This window comes from Calonectris borealis, chromosome 5 (genome assembly GCF_964195595.1).
Source record: "Calonectris borealis chromosome 5, bCalBor7.hap1.2, whole genome shotgun sequence".
Classification (NCBI taxonomy): domain Eukaryota; kingdom Metazoa; phylum Chordata; class Aves; order Procellariiformes; family Procellariidae; genus Calonectris; species Calonectris borealis.
Genome location: NC_134316.1, coordinates 45382614 through 45407493, shown reverse-complemented (window position 1 = coordinate 45407493; position 24880 = coordinate 45382614). Strand labels below are relative to the sequence as shown.

The following is a 24880-nucleotide window of genomic DNA, read 5'->3' as shown; positions in this document are numbered from 1 at the left end:
ACAATATCAGAGAAAAAGCTGGAAGTTTATCAGAGCATTGCGGACCTGACAGTGAAGGCACGTGACCAGGCAGTCTTCAAGTGTGAAGTTTCCGATGAAAATGTGAAAGGAATCTGGTTGAAAAATGGAAAGGAGGTGGTCCCAGATGAAAGGATAAAGATCTCCCATATTGGCCGGTTAGTCTTGTTTCAGAAAGCAGGTACAGGCTCAGGTATTGCATTACAATCCACAGGACTATTATCTCAGGGGATAGAAATATAAACCAAGACTTTTCTCCTTTTAGCTAAAGCCAGGACAAAGTTAAAAACCTTGTCATACGCAATCAGCATATAGTCACAGACTTGCTTTGGTATGTGTAGAGTCTTTCTGTGTCGCTACATTTTGCATGTACGGCATCATGGTATATCAGCAGAATTTATTCTCTGTTTTCATTAGGATTTCATGTTTTCTCGGTATTCAAACAATCTAGAAAACATATTGTTGATAACTTTACAATTAGCAGTAGTGTTTAGACAGATTAGGATAGCACTTATGATTACACCCCTTCAGAGAAATTAGTTTTTATATTAACACATACAGTTGTGCAATTCTGTGCTCAAGTTTCTTGGCACTCTAACTACTACTGGAAATGGAGACCAAGAAGATTCAGAAGCTACATAAGCATTACATGTTAGGTAGAGTCTTCCTTTGTACTCCCTTTCTGTATTCTGTTTTGAATTTACAATAATACAGGGATGGAGCGTCAATTTTTAGCTTGTTTTTCCAGAATTTATTGTAGTCACAATCTGATCAAATGAAACCAGTCAGCAGTGTTACAACTGCCCTCGTAATGGTAAAGGACTGGACTAAAGCAGAGAAACTGCTTCCTCTGTTCAGACTAGACTATGCATCTACCTCGACAAGAAAAATCTGTTCATAGACAACATGCTGACATGGATTTGCTGGAATACTGAAAGTAGAGCAGTCTACAGCCCTGGTGGTTGTTGACTTGCTGTTACGGCAACAGGAGAAGAAACAGCAATGTCTGTTAATATCCTACAGCCTGCACCTTGTCTCTTGAGACAGCCCTGTTTCTCCTGGAGAGGTAAGGTAAGGAAGTGGAATATATTTGTTCATGTTTCCAGGATCCATAAGCTAACTATTGAGGACGTAACACCAGGTGATGAGGCTGATTATTCCTTCATTCCTCAGGGATTTGCTTACAACCTTTCTGCCAAGCTTCAGTTTTTGGGTAAGTTATCGTAGAATATGAAATGGGAATTCCAGAGGGATAAAATGATGGCATTAGTTATGGTTGTACCAGGAAAGAATATGCAGAATCTCTTTCCCGATACCTCAAAACAGCCACATTGCTTTTCTCTGTTACTTTGTGTTATCATTGTTTTACAGAGCCTGTTTTCCAGTTTATTGCATTAATCTATTGATGTATATGTCTTATGAGGTTTTAATGAATAGTTTTAAAACTACTTTTTGGGTGCAGATGCTATGTAAATTCTGTTTTCTGATCTATTTCTCCTACCCCTCCCCCCCTTTTTTTTTCCCCAGAGGTCAAGATTGATTTTGTACCAAGAGAAGGTAAGAACAGCAGTCATTATTTATATGCAAGTAAACATGTTTTCAATAGAAAAGGAAGCAGTGTTTTTTCATTTTTAATTTTATGCATGAATATTCACCTTTTTTTTCCATACAGAACACTCAAACTATATTTAAAACTTATTTTCCTCTGCCCTTGCTATAGAACCTCCCAAAATCCACCTTGACTGTCTGGGCCAATCCCCTGACACTATTGTTGTGGTGGCTGGGAACAAACTGAGACTGGATGTTCCCATATCAGGAGATCCAACACCCACTGTCATCTGGCAGAAAGTAAACAAGGTAATGTGTAACCTGACACAATTTCTGAGGCAAGAAAGTCACAACAGGAAGATTATTTTCTTTCTCAAATCTTACTTTGATTTACAATTCTTAGTTACAAGTATTTTCATCTTCCTTTTAATTTTATTTTTTTTAAACTTCAAGAAAAAAGATTAAATAGCTGCAATGCAGCCGTTTGGGATTTAGCTGTTTTTGTGAGAGTCATCCTGAGTTTTTCTTTTTCTGAACTGTTGCCTGTTTTTCTATTCCAAAAGAAGGGACTGAGTATATGAGTAGACATATGTATATGCAGACAGTAGGATACCATACAGATTTATTCTCTTTCTACCTCAGAGAAAAAGAAATAAGTGATCAGTCATCCCCATTACCTTCACCTGATAGGACGGACATGTTCTGGAGATGGCAGCTTCTTTTTATAAAAAGAAATCTCTCTCAAGAATTCTATAGTCTGTGAAGAAAGTGTCATCTTAGCAGACCACTGGGGTAAAACTGTATTTGGTATAATGAAAATAGAGGACACTTGCTATTTGCCTTATCAAAGCAATTACAAAATATCAAAGAAAAGATTTATAAGCTAGACACAAAATGTCAAGTGAGCTTCCTTCCTGGCTGTCTCAGAACATCCCCACCCCTCACCCTCTGGGGGCTCTTGAGCTGTAACTAGCACAAAACACAGAAATACTTTGCATGATATTCTACAGTATCATTACACTTCCCATAGGTGTAGATATAGACAAAATAATATGGCCAGTTATATTAATTTCCCCAGTCTAATTTCTTCATGATTCTGACGCATTCTTTGTTCAGGTTAGCATGTTTAACAACACTTAGGACTTTTTTCTGCAATGCAGAATTAGTATGGAAACAAACAAAGCCCTTTGTCTCTCTTTTGGGAACCAAGAGAAATTGACTCTCTCATACACAAGTTTCTCTGATAAAATGACGATTGGGTATCAGACAACCTCTATACAGTGTTATTCTAAGATGTGAGGTCTCAACATAGAAGTAAAAGAAGCCAGTCTTGATTTGAAGGATGTATAGCATATACTTACTAATGAAATCCTAAACAAACAGTAGACAGCTTCAGGATACTGTTTGATGTGTGTTACAGACCTGACTATATTTCTGAGTGTTAAAATATTTACATCGACTTACTATCCCATTGTTACAAAAAGAAATAATCCTTTTTTTTGTAGTCACACAAAAAGAGTAACTAGTACCACAGGATACAGACAGATGCACAACCAGTTACAATTCTACTGCAGGAATGTCATGCACCTTTGTTTGTTAAGCTGTAAATTTGGTTTTGCTGACTTATCCTTCCCTTAATTCACTGCAGTCTGATACATTTCTGCTTTTTACTTTCTTATCAGTTGATTTCCTTCCCAGGTCTGCTTGCTGCCTCACTTCACTCTTCACTTTTCTCACACCTCTATATTCAAGCCCCCTAACAAACCTATGGACTCTTCTCCTCCATCTTGCAGAAACAGCTTTACTGCTCTGCTCAGAAAGACTGAGCTGACTTTCTGTGGTTTCTTTGCTTATCTAGAAAAGTGACCTTGTTCGGAGCAATGATGATTCCATTACTGCCTCAGAAAACAGCAGTGATTTAAACACTGATAGTAAGGTAAGTTCCTTATTATTTATGCAGACACAGAAATATGCTTAGTGTTCTCCAGATAAAAGGTCCTATTCAGAAGGAAATAAAATTAAAGTCAGTAGATGTTAAAACTGCTGAAGCAAACAGCATATCAAGCCCAACATCCTGCCTCACAATGGTGATTACCAAACACTTTGAACAGGCAGAAGAGGTCTAGGGAGTAATTTTAGAGTAAGATGCTGATGGAAGACCTCTCTTTCTAATCACCATCACGTGGTGGCTGGATTACAAGGAATCAAAGCAGTTATTCAAAAACTCTTTTTAATATATTTCTGAATGTTTATCTCACACACACACACTAACCTGTAAGCTTCAATAATAACTACAGAAAAAATAACTGGGACAAAAATCTTACAGGACACAGGGAAAGATGACAATGGGTCAAGAGAGTGGACTATGTATGTACAAAACAATGAAAGAGTATTTGTTTTCCAAGAAGTTTCCTTTTTGTCATAAAAAACTTTTTTAAAAGTCAAAAATATTTTATATTTATTATGCAACAATAAACCTTTCTCAGGGTTAGGATTCTGCTGTACTAGTCACTATTTAGGCACATATGCTTTTTAACAGTTCCTGTTCTAAGTCTAAAGATATGCGGGCACATAAAGAAGAAAGGAGCGTGTTATAAATGCACAGCAAAGTTGTGGTCATTATGTTCAGACCTCAGCTCAGAGAAGAGTAGAAAGTTACCCCATATGACATTCTTGAGTGACAGAAGTCACACTGATGCCATTAACAGTTACAAGAAACATGGTAAATTTTTTAGAGGGAAATTGTTCAAATCTGTGTGTTCTGATGCCAAATGTAGATACTGTTGATCAGGAATGTTTGCGCAACCATTTGAATTTGCCAACCTTCTTGAATTTACACAGTACCCAACTGTTATCCCTGAAACTCCTTCAACTGATACTAGCAGTTATCCCAAGTAGGAATTTGCGGAACTACTTAGTAACTCCTTTGAAACATAACTGGGTATGTGTAACTAGCAATGAATCTTAACAACCTGCAGACTTTCAGAACCAATTTTCCCAAATGTTATTTATGTGAGCCACTCAGTCTATATTTTCTCTCTTCTACATACAAATAGAACTTGAAATAGTTTATAGCTTTTCAATAATTTTGATAATATTCAATGATTTGAAGATTTTCACCAGCTTACATACAGGCTCATCAGGCTGTGCCTGGCACAACTTACAATGACTTTATCTGTTACTTTCACTGCCCACAGCTTCTGTTTGAATCTGAAGGCAGAGTTCGTGTGGAGATGCATGAAGACCACTGTGTCTTCATCATTGAAGGAGCAGAAAAGGAAGACGAGGGAGTATACAGAGTTATAGTTAAGAATCCAGTGGGAGAAGATAAGGCTGATATCACAGTCAAAGTTATTGGTAAGTGAAGGAAGGAAACAACCAGAGCACGAAAGCATCCTGAGTTCACTGAAACTCGCCCTTCTCTAAAAGTGAGGCAAGTTCTGACTTTAAGTTTAGAAAAACAGAAAAGGATCATAAAGGCAGGAATACTATCAATCACAAAATTTGGCAGAAGTATTTTTCACAGGTAGTTGCCTTCTGTGTGAAAAGGTAAGAGAACAACTCCCAATAGAAATCCATGTATTTCCTTGTTATGTGTTTCCAGTTTCAAGTGATCCTGTCATTTTATAGATGACATTCCCTTCTGAAGTATATGCTTCATGCTTGTCTGAGATAAGAAAAATTTCTTGTAATTTTGTTGCGGTTTATGTTTTGAAGCAAAGATTACTTCATTCTATAAGCAGTAAAAGGTTAATGGAATAAAGAGACATAATGTAAATGATATAAGATAAACAGATTGCCACTATGAGTCACAGAAGAGCTGGAGGGAATATGATTTTGACTCAGTAATTTTTATAAAATTTTTCATAACATTTAACTTGTTTATACCCTGTCACACATATGACAAAAGGTCAGGTTATACGCAAACTTAGAAATGATAAAAGAAAATCATTTTCACCTACAGTATTAAAATTTAGTATTCACTGCTTAGGTGAATAATAAGTCTCTTTTTATCTTTCATAAATCCTAAGTCAGGATATTTACTATGAATATCTCAAAAATAACAAAATATGTGAGACATGCAGCCATTCTATTCTATATAAAATTTATTCTAGAGAAAACAGGAAACCCTGGAGCAAGCCTCTTCTTCGAGAAGAGAATTACCTTATTACCTTACATTTTTGCAAAAAGTCAGTTATGTCTGGGAAGAACAAAGGAGTTGAATAATCAACGGTATTTAAAGGAAAATCAGCCTAACACAGAAGCATCAAAAAGCAGGATTCACTTTAGACTAAGATAAGACATTCTCAGTTGTACCTATTGTTGCCATCTGACAAAGCTATATCAATACAATACAGAAAAAATGTTAAAGAAAAATATTTCGTTGACTCATATACAGAAACAGTAATAACCCTCATTCGTTCTCACACTTTCTTCAGATGTTCCTGACCCTCCTGAAGCTCCCAAGATCAGCAACATCGGAGAAGATTACTGTACTGTGCAGTGGCAACCTCCTAAATATGATGGTGGGCAACCAGTACTTGGTAAGAAGTGCTAAAACAAAGTCCCCACAGCCTTGCCTATATTTTTGCTGCTCCTTTAAAATGGCACAGAAGGATTCTCTATGTTTATTCACTCTAGGAAGGCTGACCCTCAGAAACTAACTACTCTAATATATCAAACCTTCAAACTGGTCTGAATTCTGGCCATTCAATTTTAGGGAGAGAGTGCCACCTACCCGTGCTATTTGATTCAGAGAAATATTTCAGTGAGTAAGTTACCAAAGCATAAGAAGGTGATACCAAAAATAGCTAAAGCTAAACATTCTTATTCAAGACTGAAATTTTAGGTCAGTATACAGGCCTTTGGACTTACCTAGGAATACCAAAACAGATCTGTGGCCACCTCAGCCATCACCTCCAGTCATCTGCAACCTCAAACACTCATGCAACATGTTTCTTTTGGAAAACTGCTTCATAATTCTGCTTCATATACAACCACACACCATGGGTCACAAAACACTTTTCAATCATTTTAATGACCTTAAAATCTGTACTAAAAACCAGTGGCCAAAGTTATCATGCAATACAGGAAATGGGCAGAAGCGATCAAGAATATCACCACTCACACCCCATCTTCACTGTTACGCAAACCTTTCATGGGGTCTCATGTACTTTTTATATTACTAAAGCAGTATCTTTATTTATTATACATTCTGTGCATTTGGGGAAATGATCTGCTTTACCAAATGTCACCAATAGTACTAGTATTGTCTTTTTACCTCCTTTTTTTTTTTTTTTTTAATCGCAATTCTGGTATGCCACAATGAAGAAATGTCTCAATTCTGACAGGAAAGTAAGCATATCTAAAATAGCAGAAAAACAGAAACTGAGTTGCTGAAACTTCTCTCAGTCTCACAGACCCTCGTGAAGAGAGAGAAAAACAGGAACATGTCAAAGGAACCATAAGTTCTTTCCTTACAGCATTTAACCCTGTTTAAAAGCTACTGAAAACAAGCATGCCAGGAGTAACTTTATACATTAGAAGTGATGATGCAACCTGTCAAGCTCAAAGGTACTTACACCACTCATTTCCCAAAACATTCTGCAGACTCCCATGCTTTTCTTGCAATTCAATGTAGACAGGAAAGGCTGCTGCTGCTGATGTCTATGCCTATAACATGTCAGCAAACGTGCCTGTTGTTCTCCATCTCCCTTTAGAAGCTGTAAGTGTGAATCATTCTTCCCAGGTATACCAAAGGGACATCTGCAAGTCTGATAGCCACAACCTTTGTGAGCAGTAGGGACTGAATCACTGACCTGCACAGCTCAATTCATAAGTCTTTACAATGTGTTTGCTATAGACTTACACTGTTATAGACTTATACTGTTACAGACATATGCCCTGGTAGAAACAGACATACAATACATACAAATACATGGTATCTGTAAATCACTGTTCAGTGTATTTTCTGATTATTCACCCCATAATTAAAAGATGAATAGCTTTCAAAACAAAATCCATTTAAAAGAAGTCTACATGCATGAGATCCAGACATACCATCTGCAATACAGAGAAGCAGCAGAAATTTAATATAGCTAGATGGAAAGAAACGGTTGATAACTCCTTTGTAGCAGGTCACTGGAAAATAATTTATACAAACGTTTCCAGTGTGATATACAACCACCCTTCATATTAAGGATCAAGAATCATAGATTCCACTCCCAGTTTTGGGAAATGAGAAGTTTATCTTTTAAACTGATAACACAGCCTGACTTAATCATTCTGAAAAACAGCATGGTAGTGTGGGAAAGGCTGTGGATGTTGAGGGGTGAGGGAGATGTACTAAGGACCTGAATTCTGGGCATACAGACTACATCTAAGCTATACTACAGATCTGTTCTGCAGTGCATCCAGCTCTCCTGGTGCTCTCTAATCATAAAAGTTCACATTCCTTCCTAAGGGAATCAGAGCAAGAAAAATGGTGCATGGCCAGGACTCACTCCACTATAAGGCTGAAGCAGAAGCTGGGATCTGCACTGTCTGGGAAGCACTCCGCAATTCTACCACTTAGCAGCGGCCACAGAGATCTAACATAAGTTCTTTGATAAATCATTAAAAAAAAAAAAAAAAACACAAACAAAACAAAAAAACAAAGGGAAGTGTCAAACTGTTCTTCCAACTAATTTTTTGCATTGGGATTTATGCTGTTAGTCAAGATTAGTGAATTGCAGCAGAATATAAGAAAGAAATTAATTTTTCAACTCTATGTCTCATCTTACACATTTCAAGGCACTTTCTCCTTCATTGAAAGGGCTTTCTGTTGAACTGCTGTGTCTCATGCATTTCTCTGCCTTTAGGAGTGAATGACCGCATTCTCACCGGAAAGGATTTACCATTTAAACCAGCTCTGCTAGTATCTCTACTTGACATACACCTAAATACCTTAATAGTAGTGTATAGCATGCAAAATGTGCTTAAAGCCTAATACCAGACATAGACAATTCTAAGTAACTTCTACTCTGAAAAGTGTAATTGTTCCGGTAAGAACATCAGATAGAAGGAAAGCAATACAAAAGGAAACTGGAGGAAAATACCAAAGCTTCACACAATTCAATTATACGCAATAATTCTGAATCACATTTGGCTCTTATATGCCATTGGGGGGGGGGGGGAGGAAAGGTGATTTTCTTTTTTCCTGCATGTGAGATAATAATTTGCAGTTCTTTTACATCATAAGAGCTATCCTTTACAGGCTATATTTTAGAAAGAAAGAAGAAGAAGAGCTATCGATGGATGAGACTGAACTTTGACCTTTTAAAAGAGCTAACCTATGAAGCCAAGCGAATGATTGAAGGAGTAGTTTATGAGATGCGGATTTATGCTGTGAATTCTATTGGCATGTCCCGGCCAAGCCCTGCCTCGCAACCCTTCATGCCAATTGGTGAGTTTTACCACACTCGATATTATTTCTAGGACAAAGCCAAGACAGGACAATTTTCACCTCTTCTCTTCAACTGCCCTTATGCCTAAAAAGAATGTGTTAGGAAAGAGGCTATCAACATCTCTCTATTCTATATTTAATCAACCTTTTCCTTTGTAATCTTCCTCTTCTCTATCACTCATTCCCCTTCCTGAGAAGCACAGAGGTTTCGGTTTCATGAAACTGCTGATGAATTTTTAGCTGTTATAATTAGAAGTGTGAGAGTCAAGCTGGATCTGGAAAGGAGGAGAACTAATTGACAGAAATTTCCCTGTCCCTCTCAGCTTCTCCCCTTCCCTTATGGGTGCAAATATCACAGTATCCCACCCAGTACTCCCTTAATCCTGGCCCTCTCCACAGCTAAAAGGATAGCTGATTAAGAAAATATTTGAGGAATGATTTTCTATAAATAATCCTTCCCAACACAGCAGTGCAGTGTCTCTTGTTGTCCCTGAGCAAGGAGCAAACTAAAGGAGTCCTCAGGAAGCCTGCCTGCTAAAAGTTTTAGAAAGAAGACCCACAAAAATACAAATAGCTGGAGATTAAAATGACTAGAGTTGCTAAATCTACAAATATCAGCGAAGGGGGACAGCCTGCTGAAGGAGATAATGTAAAAGCAGATGATGCAATGAAGGGGTCAGAAGGAAAGGATGAACTGCAAGAAGAGTCTCTTAATTCTGGATTTCAAACACTCAACGGCTGGTCCGCAACAAAAGAGGGCAAACAAAAACCATCAAGCGGAGCTACTGAAAAAAAAGGTCCAAAGTTTTCATGGGATAGGCAGAGTTTAACTTGATTAAGGATAAAGTTCACACTTACTGCTTCAGAGAAGAGGTTTGGGGTTTTGATCGTGTACTGTGTGGTTGTGTATGCTCCCAACTGCCTTTGCCTCCTGTGTGCTGTTCACAGTCCTTGCTGCCATTTGAATATGAAAAATTTTGACACAGTTACAGAAAGGAAACTGAGTGATTTTTTTTTTACAATAACTTTGGGAACTAAGATCAATTTCAATCAGTTGCACAATTTATAAACCTGTATTTAATTTATATATGAGATTTCTAATATGTAAAATCTGTTATGTATATTCAAAAGATGTTCAGTTTATAATGCATATACACAGAGTATGCTAAACATACATTTCTTTAACATGATTGCTTTTATGCCACGTATACTAAATTTTGTGTTCCAGCACTCTCAATGTTATTTTGAAAAAGTTATCTTTCTGTTTGCTTTTTGGAATCAATGATTTCACAGTAGCATTTGTGTGTATTTGGGATTCTCCAGTAAGGGCTTTTCTTGATTGTTTTTTAATTAGTAGACAACGGTCATGCTTAAGACGACTGAATTTAGCTAGTAGTCTTTCTGAACTATGGATTTTGAAAAAGCCATGACACTCCTGTTCTGAAAAGATATGAAATAGCTATATCTAACTGAAGTGAAAATTTTTCAGTCCCAAAATATTTTTCTCAGGAATGTATCTTACAAATGCGCAAATCAGAACTAGTGTTTCTGTAAGCATGTAGTCATAACTTTGGGCATTTTCTCCACTGTTGGAAAGGAAAATCAGTGAAGTCAAATTTAGCCACTGATGAATTTGGTCCTCTGACTTTGTGAATGTTGTCTACATAAGGGTGTACAGCATACAAATTGTATGCATTTTTATTTCTAAACTTTTCTGCAGACTTCTGCTGACAATTTGACTCTCTTCTACAACTCTTCTTTTTTCATTGGCTTTTACACATAAGGGACCATATATGAATAGGAACTATTACCTTAATCTCTTGTTCCCCTCCCTGTTATAGGAACCTTATGCTGCACTTCTCTTAAATGAAGTATTAGGTGTTACATTTTACAACTGAGCTTCAGCTAAATTTATTTTATTAAAACAGATAGCGGTATATAATTCAGCTGCTAATCACTCCTCCTGTAGCCTCTGAATTCTCACAGTTATATTGCTATTTCTCAGAATTTACTTCTACGTATTTCCTTATAGCTCCTCCAAGTGAACCAACCCACTTTACAGTGGAAGATGTTTCTGACAGCACTGTTGCCTTGAAGTGGAGAGCCCCTGAGCGGATTGGAGCCGGGGGATTAGATGGTTATATTGTGGAATACTGCAAAGATGGATGTAAGTAAGCACGACTACTAGGCAGCAGCAACTGAACATTATTAAAATATACAATGCAATAGCTTCACTGCAATATCCCAATAAATTAACCATGTCCAGTATCATTAAATTTGAACTCTAATTTATGACTAACATCCTTGCCAACCATCACCAGACTTACCACAACATGACTGTAAAACCATGAAAGTCTCATCAACCATAATGTCATCTTCACGATTATCATAAACTTTAATACAGAAAAGTACAAAAATACCAGTGCTGTTCTATAGTCAATACTATACTTCTGTAGCATTCACAGATTGCGTATTCCTTAAAACCAATGTAGTAACATGACTGTAACAACATCAATCAAATTTTCAAGAAACTGTTACCTTATCTCATTTAATACTTGTGGTCTGATAATAAAGAGTATAACTGCACCATATCTACAACATTCAGTTTACTGTGATGCTTCAACATAACATTTATGTCATAAAAATCAAATAACAAATTTATAATCACTTCAGTCATGAAATTTTCTCTGACACTAAGCTCAACTGCCATATAACCTAAACTAGGGTTTTTACAGGATATAATTTATCCAGAAATAATTTATAGTCTTTAATGAGGTATCATCATGGAATTACCAGAATCTCTATGTCATCGTCGTAGAAGAATGATTTTATCAGTCATACTTCTGTGTCATTAGAATAACTAAGGAAGCCCTAAGACTTCTGTTCTACAGGCTCAATTGAGAAGTTAGTAATAAATTCCAACAGTTATGTGCTCTGTTATTGTTTTCAACATATGTGGCTCTCACCAATCCCTTTGGACACCCACAAGAGATACACTTATTACGAGAAAAAAATAAATTAAGGCTTCACTTTCTTGCTAAAAATACTTCCAAAATTCTCTCCCCCTGCCTCTTGCTAATGAAAATAAATTAGAGAAGCCCCACAGCTCTAAGCTCTATAAAACAGAATGACAAAGGAACTACACAAAGATGATTCCCTTACCCTTAGCTATTTTGAATAAACAAAGCGTATACATTCCTTAACTCCATGTGTAAACACATCTTCTAGATCCAGAGTTCTTTTTCCAGCTTAGTTTAACTCCCTTTTAAGCGTAGTATTGCATGTTAAATTCATTTTACCCTAAAACAAATTTACTTTCAATTGTAGACATGGCATTAGCTTGGAAAAATAATATATTATTACAATATGCAAATCCTATACTTGCAGCTACAGAATGGATTCCAGCTCTTCCTGGCCTAACTGAGCGCACATCTGCACTGATTAAAGACCTGGTCACAGGGGACAAACTTCATTTCCGTATAAAAGCTATAAACTTGGCTGGTGAGAGTGGAGCAGCAATAATCAAAGAGCCGGTTACTGTTCAAGAGATCCTGCGTGAGTATCTAGACTGAATAAATCTTACTCATCTATTTCCTCTGGTCAAAATTCTAATCATGTACACATGCAGAGAAACTCTGGGACTGACAAGCCCGTGCCACCTTCTGAGAATAACATCCAAACAGCTCTTGCACTTTGATGAGGCACTTAACATCTTGTGATTCTGAGAACATTACTATACTGTCCAGGTCTTACATTTCTAAAGCATAGCTCTTAGAACAAAATCCTACTTCTTACTTTCCAAACATGGACATTTCACCTCTTGTAATGGCTCTGTCAGCATTTAAGAGACACATTTTTTAATATTTAGCTCTCTGCTGGAAAAGCTGTTATATTCCTGCAAAATGACCATGTTGGCTACAGCAAGAGATCTATTTAAATAAAAGCAGTTATCTGTACTTGATTGTCCTAGGTTATTAATTAACACCCTGAGTATCACCCAACAGCAGTAGATTATAATTCATCTGACTGGAGTCCAAAAGATATCAAGAGCTGCTAATAGTGGATTCCTCAACCTTGACTCACACGAAGTGTCTGCCAGAGTCTCACTGACAGTAAAATGACTCAGTGTAAATGAAACGAAGTTGTAATGCATCTCAAAACCAAATGGACATGAAGACAGATACTACAGCTGTATGTTAAGAAATTCTTTCTGTAAATGACTAAGAAAAGAAAAAAGAACACATGGAGAACATAGAAAGCTTTGCAGTGAGGTAGAGGAAAGCAGGGACTAGATGAAAAAACATGCACTAAGGTCCTCTTTCTGCTAGTGAAAAGTAAGCTGCTACAATGAGACTCCACTCCTTCCACCTCAAAGAAAGGAGTATAAGTGACTGACTGTAGAAAGGTAAAGGAAATCCATTGATTGCTCTACTTTCTGAGTAAGTCCATAAATATCTCCAAATAATAATTTGCAAGGAGCTGCAGTATCAATATAGCAATAGATTAATCATAGTCTATAATCACTCTTTTACTCCAATACACCCTTTGTCCTATCCCTTCTACTGAACTGATAAAGTTCTCCAAAGAAAGAGTCCACATAGAAGTCTCACATTCAACGGAAGTCACCCAAATCTGGCATTTCAGATGCGACACAGTTTCATAAATCCTGCTGTCATTGAAACCGGCTCAGTTGTAAATATGTAACTGAGAGTTGCCACTAAATTTGTACCCAGTAGTCAAATACATTTGAAAGTACTTAGAGAATTAACTACTCCCGTACTCCCTAACTGTATAAACAGTGTTTGCAAAATTTTCTTTGCTTACAAGTATCCAAACCTCTCCTCTTTGGTGTTTTGTCTTATTTATGCTATAAAGCAACTATCAAAAGCTTTGTATTTAATGTACTAATGCTTAACTGCAGAGCGTCCTAAAATCTGGTTGCCACGCCATCTCAGACAGACTCTAGTGAAGAAAGTGGGTGAGACAATCAATATTGTGATCCCTTTTCAGGTATGTATCAGTTTCTATTTTGTCATGGTTATTTATCATAACTTACCTAAAGTAGTTTGCCTTATGCAAGTTCCCATTGCTTCACTGCTTAAGCAGTATTACATAAAGTATGGCTGATGATCTAAAAAACCCTCTCAAACATTAAAGAAAAAAAAAACTCACTCTTCTTTCAGTCACATGACTTTTTTCAGAGTCACAGTTTCTTCCATAATCCCTCCTTTTGGGGAAGAATAAAAAGTAAGTGCTGTAAATAAGTGCAAGCCCGTTCTTGCTTATTGACCATAGGATGCATCTTAAAGTACACAAAAGCGTAAGAATTCAACCAACTGCTCTTCTGGAGCCAAGGTACTGATGTTACTGGACAACTTCTTTGCCAACAGTGTGTATGTTCATTTCTGAAAGGCTGACTACAAAAATTAGAGTTTGTAAATAAATAGAATATCACAATTGGCTCCATATAGAATCTGTGTGTATACAAAGAATAGCTTGGGTATTACTGTACATGAGCACAAGGTGTAAAAAACACAGCATGCCAAGGATTATCAAAAGTGCATGCATGTAACTACACATACCGCTATGGCATGCACAAAATCGCTAAAATATACACACAGACTGACCTAACTAGTTACCCTGTCTTTGCATTTTCTACAGCTGTATAAGCAACTATAATGACTATTTGTAAAACACCACATGCATTTTTTCAGATGCAAGACTATAGTATCAACACAATGCAAGAATTAGTGTGTGAAAGGAAATTGTTTTCCGAGTGAGACATAGGAAAAGAAATTGTAAATTGCAGATTCTGGCTCTGACAGAGATATCCTCAGTAATAATAGAAACATCATTTAATTTAGTCCTCATTTATAGTTTAAAGAAACTAAAATTTCTCTGCTGTCCAGGTTTGACGTTTATGAAAGTGTAATCACTGTTATTAGTGAAGAGTTCTGAAATTCTCATGTTAAAAGAGCTGGAGATATGCAAAACTTTTTTCAGCAAGGGAAACATTTATGCATCCATTACCTATATTCTTTTGTTTGGGCAGGAAGAAAAAAAAAATCTATATAAGAGCAAAATCTATGTAAAATAAAATATGTCTTTTGCCCTGTGGTTACTAGGTTACATGAAAAGTTGCTTTTTCACAAAGATATATCTAATCAGTAAACAGTTACAAAACAATACATGGAGTAACTGCCTTGAATTGCATGCTTGTACTACTTCGACAGTATCACATGCTTATTTTTTTCTTTCACGTTTCTTATCTCCAAAATTGCTAAAATGGCCCCTTCACTGAGGTCTAGCCACATGCAAAATTCTAGATTTTACATCTGATATTTTTGAGTTATGCAAGTCTTGAAAAAATAAAATAAACAAACAGATATTTTTGCTGCTTTGATGTCCGAGTTGAAGAAAATTTGCACAAAATTGACAAGCTGTCCCATAAACAGAGGAGCTGATGAAGTTTGGCAGTTTATAGATTTGCATCTTATGTCCCCTATATCACCATCTTCCCAGCATAATAACCCACCTCTTTTGCTTAGAGCAGTCTCATCGCAATATTCCCAGAGGTTTGCCAGTTCTTTGCCGTACTCCCCTAGGCAGCCCTAGCTGACCTGTCTTCAGTTCCCCAGGCCAGAGAAAGTACATGTAGCAACTAATCCAGAGCTTCACTTATCCTGCCTGATCATTCAGCTGTGCCAAACAAAACGGATAAATACCAAGTCCTCCCTGACTTTTCCTCAGTGGGGACACTAACTGAGGTTTCGGTATTTCACCCTGACATCAGTTTTCACAAAATTTACTAAGCTAATCTTAGAGACTGCTAGTGCACTGTCAAATTTAGCTGAAACGAACCAACTGATTCAAAAGTTATTTGAGTAGCTGACTGACAGACAAATCATGTGTTGGTATAAACTCTTGGTTTGTAGTTGTGTTGAATTGCAGCTATAGCTACAATTCCTAATACTGCAAAAGCTGTTTGGAATATGCAAAACTGAGAATCCTTCAAAAAAAGCCAAGCAAAAAGAACATTCCACTTTACATTTTGAAAAAGTTTAAATCACTGACCATTTCTATTGAAGACGACGACTTTAAGTAGATATGATTGCAATCTTCAAATTACAAAAAGGATATAGGAGAAAATACATAACTACTGGAATTACTGTGAACCCTGAGCTAGGGAACACAAGCAGGCAGAATATTATCTAACGAAAGCATAAGTGAGCGTCTTCTACTATTTACAGTTTCTGCGCCACCCTGCCAGTAACCTCTGTGGTCACTACTGCGTCATTTAACACTGAAATTCTATTAAATACCTTGTCAAGGTATCCTGGGCTAAATGTTATTTGCAAATCTATTCAAATCTTTAGATTAAAACGTACAGAAAAGAACAAGTACAACTTTATTACTAGCCCTTTTTCTGTTGAGTGCATTAAGCAGGTGAGACATTCTGCTGAAAGGAATGGAATCAACACGTTCTTGTTTCAAAATTAACTACATTGGCACATGATTGAAGGGATATTATGTGCTATTAGTGGGTAAAATTCACAGTATTACTGAGCAATCTTCTTGCCCATCATATAGCTGTGAATGTAAACATCTGAAAACATTTACATTCATTCTTCCCTGGCAGTAAACTCCCTGAAGTTTCTCTGGTGTGCTATTTACCCACTCTGTCACTCACTGTTCTCTCTCAGATTACCTATTACACATTGCAGAAATCTAATCCTCTGTCATATGTATTAGGAACATGCTTTCTATCTGTTTATGCTTTTCACAGTCTATAAATATAAGAGTGTATGAAAACCAACACTTTGAAAGCTTGCAATCTTTCACTGGCACTCATAGCACCTCAAAAGGTGGTACTCTGAGAGAACATATCTGATCAACCACACTAAAACACCAGTAGTAGCAAAGCTTGATTTATAGTCAAAATGTTTCTTATGATAAAGATAATGCTATAGTTTCTCATGTCCATTTTTACTAAGATATTTAAGGCCAGATCCTTGATTCACCTCATCACTCAATCCATCAAGAACTATTAAATCTTGTAATGAGTCTGAAAACCTAGTGAAGTATTTGTCTTGACAAATTAGAAATTTAAATAAAATTTCCATATAATTATACCATTTTAAATAGATGGTTTTTGTTTTGAAAGCATTCCCTAGCCAAAATTTCCAAGCAGAATCCTCATATCGTTTTAAAATACACACATATATGGAAAGTAAAATAGAGTCAATTCTTGTCAAGTTCACCAATAATCAGACACGGATATGGAAAAAAGACCCAACACATCCTTTTACTTGTTCAAGAATTTCTACTATACCTTCCAGCTGAAGAAGGGAAGCCATGTCTTCCTCCCATAAGTTTTTGTAAGGGTTCTATGAAATGAGAGCAGGGTGAAGGTACACTGGAACTAGACAAGATAATCTTGTATCTAATATTTCAGAGCTACAGGCCTGAGGTGACTATACTCCTTGGCAGAAAACAGTAAGGAAAATCAGTTACCAGATGGGGAAAATGGAAGATCCAAAACCATTGCTCATTCGAGGTTTATTATCAGCCCTGATGTAAAATCAATTACAATACATCTGATGGTTTAGATGCCAGAGAAAAGAGCATCTATTAAAGAACAGCATTTTCCAGGTGTTTTAGAAGTCCTTTAAGTGTAATTTTGGATGGATCTTGGCCAGACTCTTATAAAAGAAGTTGGTTTTTTCTAATACCACAGAAAAATAAAATGATGTTGCACAGACTTTCTGAGCAAATACCAAGCAAACCTGAAACAAAGGTGCAGCAAAGCACATAGATTTATTTTTATTCTGCCTACCTTTAAGCATCTAAACCAAGTGTCTGAGTATCCTAATCTCCCTCTGTAGCCTAAGGAAAAAGTTACAGTCTTACAGAGTATGTTCCAGACACCCAGTGAACTGAGAAGCTGTCTAGAGGTGCTTCCTCTCCAGTTTACTAGAGGCGGAGAGCAGCATGTGTCCTAATTTCAGTGCCTTAGACTTCAGTTCCAGGGCAGCCTAAGCAGATCTGACTGCTGGCTTGGATGGTCTCACTTTCCCTCCCCACCCATTTGAGCTACTCCTGGCATTCACCTAGCCTTATGCTGCACTGTTTCACCACGTTAACCTGGCAGAAACTTAAAAAAACCCACTGAGTTATTTTCTGCTAGATTGACTATAAGTACAGTTAATAAATACGATATGGCCCTTCTGTTTTCTTGGGATTCTTCATTTGGAGCTGTACTGTGAAAGCAGTACTCAAATAACTTTTGAAGATCTAAACATTATCTACCAGTTTTCCTGGAAATGGCTGAGTAACAGTGATGTAAACCACAGATACCTTACTGATTCCACAATGTCATCTTCAATGAGTGTAGCAACAGTGACTGCTCAGGTTGACAGTCACCGAAACAAATTTGCAATGCAGAAAGAATTATACAGTAAGTTTCACATACCAAGACTTCAATTTTTCAAAAGATCTGTAAAATGCCTGGGGATAGAGAATCAAATGTTTTAAGAAAGGGAGGAGAAGGGGGAAAAAAGCTAATAAACTCCTCAGATATTAAGTCTTCTATTAGAGCAAGCCAGATCAACTGTTGGCTTCACAGACGCCTTGGAAAGAATACCAGACCAGCACAAGTATATTTTTTCTGGATTTGTTCTCAGTCTCTTCTCTAATTTCAGTCTCTTCTCTAACTGTAACTAAATGGCATCCTCAGGGCATGGTGCCTCTAAACCACACAGATGGAAGCAAACATTTGTCTGCAAGAAAACAGAAATTGGAAAGCATTTAGAGAGTTTACTATCTCAACTCTGCATATTAAATTAGGCTTTCTAGACTTATAGATCACTAACAAACAGAAAAATGAAAAAAGGAAATCTATTATAGCCTTAAAAAAAAAAAAAATCCTTTTTTTCTCTTCAGGGTAAACCAAGACCCAAAATCATTTGGATGAAAGATGGTCAAACTCTAGACTCCAAAGATGTGGGAATTCGGAACAGCAACACGGACACAATCCTTTTCATCAGAAAGGCAGAGCTTCATCACTCAGGAGCATACGAAGTCACTCTTCAGATAGAAAACATGACTGATAAAGTTGCAATAACAATGCAAATCATAGGTAAGAACCTGGCAACATCAAAATTAAGCAAATCTCATACAAAACAAAATAGTGGCCATACTGAGGCGATCCCAAGACCCAACTACCTCAGAATCCCTTCTCTGACAATGGTTTATAGCAGATGACTAGGACAAAGCTCAGAGCAGGGCTAGCAGGTAACTTTCTTTTCCTAGTATATTTTCCCAGCTTGAAATGATCTGTTTCCTAGAGACTTTCAGAGGGAGAGGGATTAGCTGTGTGTCCCATAGCTCTTGAGGGATTTTTTTCTTGCATGATTTTATCCAGTCAGGTTTTAATCCAGGTCTAGTTTCAGAATCCAAATATCCTTTTGTAAGGAATTTCAATTTAAGTGCATGTACAACTACCTATTTGGTTTGAGTCTTTCTCCTGATAATCTCATTTGATGTCCATACAGTTTTGTATAAGAAAAAACATGAATAATCGTTTATTCACCTTTTCCATGCTATTCATGATTTTATAGCCTTCAGTCACACTCTCCTCAGGTAACTTTCTGAAGTTTTAGACTCTTTGTTTGTTTATTTTCAAAAAGACGCCATTCCATATCTTTGATCATCTTTATCACCCTTCTTTCTACCACTTTGAGAGTGACAGAAAGAATTTGAGAGTTCTGGTGTTCTTGGGAATAGCCACATTGTCCTCAAGGAAGGAAATACGAATCCTGGAATGGATATACTCTTATTGGGTTTCTTCAGCAGATGAGGACAGTGAAGATAAAATCATTGCACTAATTACCTCTACTGTTCCAAGAATTAGAAACAACAAGACACAGTCCTGTGAATTTGGAAAATTCACGTTTAATGCCTTACTCTAGTAAGAGTGTCTAGTTAGCTTGAGGCTTAGTGGAGGCTTATTCTCTATTATACAATTTCTAGTCTCTTTTCTAGTGTCATTTTAAGGGAATGCACTGTCAAAGTTTCAGTAACTTCGCTTGGGATTTTATGAGGTATATTCTGAGATCTTGCCTACACAGATTTCATTAACGTTCAGCCAGAGCTCTTCTATTTCTCCTCATTACAGCTCTATGTTACATTCTTGATAATTGTTTTTATTTCTCTTTCCCCACACTTTCACACTGTCATCCCAAATTTCCTCCAATACATTTTTAGAATATGTATTTCGGCACAAAAAGAGTATTTAAACATAACTACTAATGCTTTGGAATTAAAGAGATAATGCTGACTGTATTCTGCTTAAAGTTTTATAAAATAATGTTGGCAGAATGGGTATGCATTGGCCCAGCAGCAAACAAGAAAGGCATAACAAATTGGAGCAAATACATCTTAATACCACCAGCTGCTTCTGCTCAAGAGGATGGCTGCAGTTCTGCAACAGCAAAATGAGTAAATGGCAGCTAAAACAAAGTAATCCCAAGGGACTTGGATAAAAGGGAGTAGTAAACCCTACACACCAAAATGCCTTTCTCAAACTGGTTAGTGACTCTAGATTCTAGCACATTGCTCTTACAAGTAGTACCAAGCACCTCCCACCCATTGTTTGGTACTGTAGAAAGGCATAAAAACACATACATGTACCATTGTCAAAGAGTTATTTTATAAAGAAAATGAATGTCTGGGAAAAAAGCAATTAATCTTATCACAGATTAATACACGTCAGAGTTGGAGGACAGGTATTAAAACTTTTTACTTCTTGGGCAGCTTGCTCAACTGAAAGAGAATAAATAAATTTCATTTAATCCCTGGCCAAGAAGAGAAAGGGCTTGTAACATATGCAGATACTTCTGCAATTAAGGCATCTACTCCGATTCCTGTTTCTGTCACTCTTTCATCAGAATTTCCTCTTTTCAATTCTGTCAACAGCACTTTTTGCTCTCCAGATTTTATATTGTCTTGGCAGGAGAGAAATATGGGTGATTCAGGCACTCTTTCTATACTACTAACAATGCTTTAGGTGCTGTAGAATGGCACGCTGAAAAGCCAACTCAGCTTTCAGAAATACAACAAATCAGTCAGTGATCTTTTGAGGTGTCTGTTCATCAGCTAACTTCCCTTGGCAAACGTCTACTTGATGAAGGAGTAATGCTTGCAGCTTCAGCCCTTCTTTTTTTTTTTGGAGTAAGCCAAGAATGCAGGTAACCAAAAGCTCTGATGCTATGATGAGTCACCTTTCAGTTCCAAACAGGAGGAAACACTTCTATTACTGCCATCTCCTGCCCTTATTGCCAAAACAATTGCTGCAGTTTACTCTAGAGACCTACAAAATGCAGACTTTTACTATGGGAATACAGTATATTTCAAATACTTATAGAAAGGTCTTAGATAATGAAAATATCTCCAATCTCTGAAAAATACGATTCCCTCAACTTTTTTCCCCCTCCCTACATGAATCAATAAATGATGCCTTCCATTATGCCTTCTATTGACAAAAGCAAACCTCAGTTCTATATTTTAATTTTTTTTTAACTGGGATTATTTATTGTTCTCATTAATTATTATTTGAAAATGTGAATTATAATTTATTTTTGAAAGATAATTCACGCTTTATCTCTTCTTCCCATTCCATAAAATTCAGTAACATGCAAAAATCCTCAGATGAGGTTGTGCTGAGGGTAGCAGAATATTCCCTCAGAATATAAATCCCCACTCCAACACAGTGTCCTACAGAGGAAAATAATTTGCTAGAGATGCATCACTAGGATTAACTTTTCCCATCATCTGTTCAAATTGCCAGCTAGAGATGTACTGGTTAGTACTGAGAAGGGAACGTTCTACAATTCTACAAAGGAATTTTGAATAGATATTCTTGCAGATTGCATTATCCCTTCAAACCACAAAGATCAAGAATATAAAAATCCATTTAGCAAATTTATCCATCTCTACCTTTTGTAAGGTTGTCCTTTACAAAGCCTTACAAGTACTGAAGCTTTCAGTACATTCTTTTTCTTTATTCCATCTATACCACCATGGGTAGAAGTAATAATTTATTAAAAATTAAAAAGGGATTATTTAATACACCATCGAGTTGTTATCACATTAATTTAATAGCAGGTTAAGGCTTAAAGTGTTTTTCTGTTCTTAAGAGTCATACTCTGAAATTGTTCCCTCCAAAAGTCATATCTACATCTATGTACATAAACACATAGATAAGAATGTCTTAAATATACACACACACACATATTCCAGATGTCTAACTCTTCCAATACATTACTAAATTAACAAATGACCTGCCATCCCATCGTTTTTCGTTTAGAAGGGAGGTTCCCAGATAATTGCTTTTAGGTAACTAGGAGCAATAAGGCACAGGCTTCAAAACCCATCTGTCCAGTGAGGCCTCCCCAAAAAGTGCTCTCTTTCCTTTCAATTGCACCTAAGACTGTATTTTTCTTCCAATTATCAATCTTTTCCTACAGTGTTTAAACCAATTACCATCATCAAGATCTTCACAGGTTTTGGACATTGTGTAAGCATCTCTTTAAAATAAAAAACAACTGTTGTGTAGATATATCTGTAGGTAAGCACACAGGAAACATGCTTGTAAAACTAGGCAGATACTGTGGAAGGTTATAACAGTAGGTAGTCTTGAAAATAATTAATTGCTAAACATCACAACATCTGTCTACTATTAGATTATAATACACTTATTCAGGGCTTGTAGAGCTTTGCCCACTGAGACTGTTGCAATTTTCATACCCACACAAGTATTCATATGTAGTATCCAAAATGCTTCTCTTCAAATCAGAATAGATTAATTGATTTCTGTATAACAAAGATACACATCTAGAAATGTATCTAGATTTTTTCTTTTAAGTTGCGATTCAAGATAACAACAAATACATTTCCACACCTTCATAAGCAATGTTGTTCATTTCACAACAGATTACCATTCCCTACTCCAGAAACAGGGAAGAAAAAGAAGGAAAGCTTTACCTGAATTTGGTAGCTGTTGAGAAACACAGAAGGTGGCAGCTTCTTCTCTGAAACGTTAATGTAAGAGAGCAAGGAAGAGGACGATAAATGGAATGAGAACAATGCATTCCATATTCCTTATTGAACTTCATGCAGTGTTCTAGTTGGCTCCAGTGTTTAGCAATTTGAAAGAGGACAAAAAGGGTTAAAGCTAATTATAAAACAGTCTTTGACTGCAAAGTATGCCAGCGAAAAGCACATTATGCTTTGACATAGAAAGTCACGTAGAAAGTTCCCCTAATAACAGTCAAAGGCTGGTTTATTACTGGTTTGCACATCCTTCTTTAAGGAATTAAATCACAAGCAATCTATAATTACATTCCATCATGCTTTGCTCATCTCAAACCTACACCCATCAGATTCTTACTATTTTCTTCATTTTTCCAGCTTAGCTGCAAAGAGGGGAGACAGTTTCCATTCCATACCTAGAATGATCCCGAACTATCCTTCACTTAACCACAAGCCCATCTACCCAGGCCTAACGATCATCTCCCCAACAGGCCCTGTAACTGTGAGCAACAGTCTAAGATATCAAAAAGGGGAACTAGCATCTTCAAGTTAAAACAGACAGGAATACTACTTAATAAATCTAATTTAAATGTTACAGCATTTGACTAAACAACATCAGCATAAATATGAACGATCCTTAAAAAAAGTAAAAAAGAAAATTTTTATAATTTTGTAATATATATTCTTCTATATATTTCCAGGTATCTTAAAATGGACATAGACTTATGTACCTCTTTAAAAAGAGTTTGTTCTTTTTCTAGTTATGACAGAGAACTGTCACTAGTGGGCAAGCTAACAAGCACTGAGGCAACAGGAAGAGTCAGGTATATTCCCAAATGGCCGGCCTTCCTCAGCTGAGAAGAATATATGCCCAGTTGCCTTTGTTGTTTATATTGCTCTCAGTGTACCTAAATGGCTGAGAAATTGCACTGAGGTAACAAAGCAAGTAATAACACTGTAGTGAAAGAGTTAATGACACCCATCCAAACAACACAAACTTCTTATTCCATTTTAAGGAAGAGTTTGTCTGGTTCTTATGTCACTAATTCTACTGAGTAGGTTTCAGGCCTCTCAGAAGAGTATTAAGAGGGTATTTGAAAACTTCCCAAATTTCCTGTTTCACCTTCACATAAATGAAGTGTATTGCTATGGAACAATTGAAGATTGCTATCAAGTTCTATTTTTCCCCTGCATGGGAGAAAATGACAAAGCTCTTATATCTTGAACCAAAAGCTAAGGGTTTTTTTACGTCTCCTCTGCAGACAAGCCTGGTCCTCCCCAGAATATAAAGCTTGTAGACGTTTGGGGATTTAATGCAGCCCTGGAGTGGACACCTCCACAAGATGATGGCAATGCACAGATCTTGGGCTACACAGTGCAGAAAGCTGACAAAAAGACAATGGTAAGAAATTACACTGAGTCAGTGACTTTGTATGGAGTTTAAACTACTACATGCTCTAGGAACACAGAGACTTGAGGAAAACAGCAGAATTCATGACTCTCAGTTGTGTCTCCAAGGTGTCCTATGGCATATCGGAGGCAGTTAAACACTGAAGAATAGAATCTAAAAAGAACCAAAAGGCTAAGTATAGAACTGTATAAAATGCCCGGTAGAAAATGTAAAAAGAGACGTAGCCTGTCTCATCTCTGGTAGTGACTGGACAGATAGCTCTGCTCAGAAGGTGGAATTGTATTTTTTATTTGGAATTATATTTTTCATAAATGCAGGGACAAACTGAAGGGGAGGGGGGGAAGACTTAGACTTGAACTCAGATGCTG

At 36.8% G+C, this 24880-nt stretch overlaps 1 protein-coding gene across 1 annotated transcript in view; it reads left to right on the top strand.

Moving 5' to 3' along the window:
* MYBPC3 (myosin binding protein C3) overlaps positions 1-24880 on the top strand; it is a 60776-nt gene that overhangs the window by 31756 nt on the left and 4140 nt on the right. Inside the window, exons 17-29 of the mRNA XM_075152276.1 lie at positions 11-176; positions 1125-1231; positions 1546-1575; positions 1739-1875; positions 3425-3502; positions 4764-4923; positions 6006-6110; positions 8822-9010; positions 11043-11177; positions 12398-12565; positions 13932-14020; positions 18953-19148; positions 24364-24503. Of these exons, the coding sequence (XP_075008377.1) occupies positions 11-176; positions 1125-1231; positions 1546-1575; positions 1739-1875; positions 3425-3502; positions 4764-4923; positions 6006-6110; positions 8822-9010; positions 11043-11177; positions 12398-12565; positions 13932-14020; positions 18953-19148; positions 24364-24503 (1700 nt within the window). The remainder of the gene's footprint in view (positions 1-10; positions 177-1124; positions 1232-1545; positions 1576-1738; positions 1876-3424; positions 3503-4763; positions 4924-6005; positions 6111-8821; positions 9011-11042; positions 11178-12397; positions 12566-13931; positions 14021-18952; positions 19149-24363; positions 24504-24880) is intronic.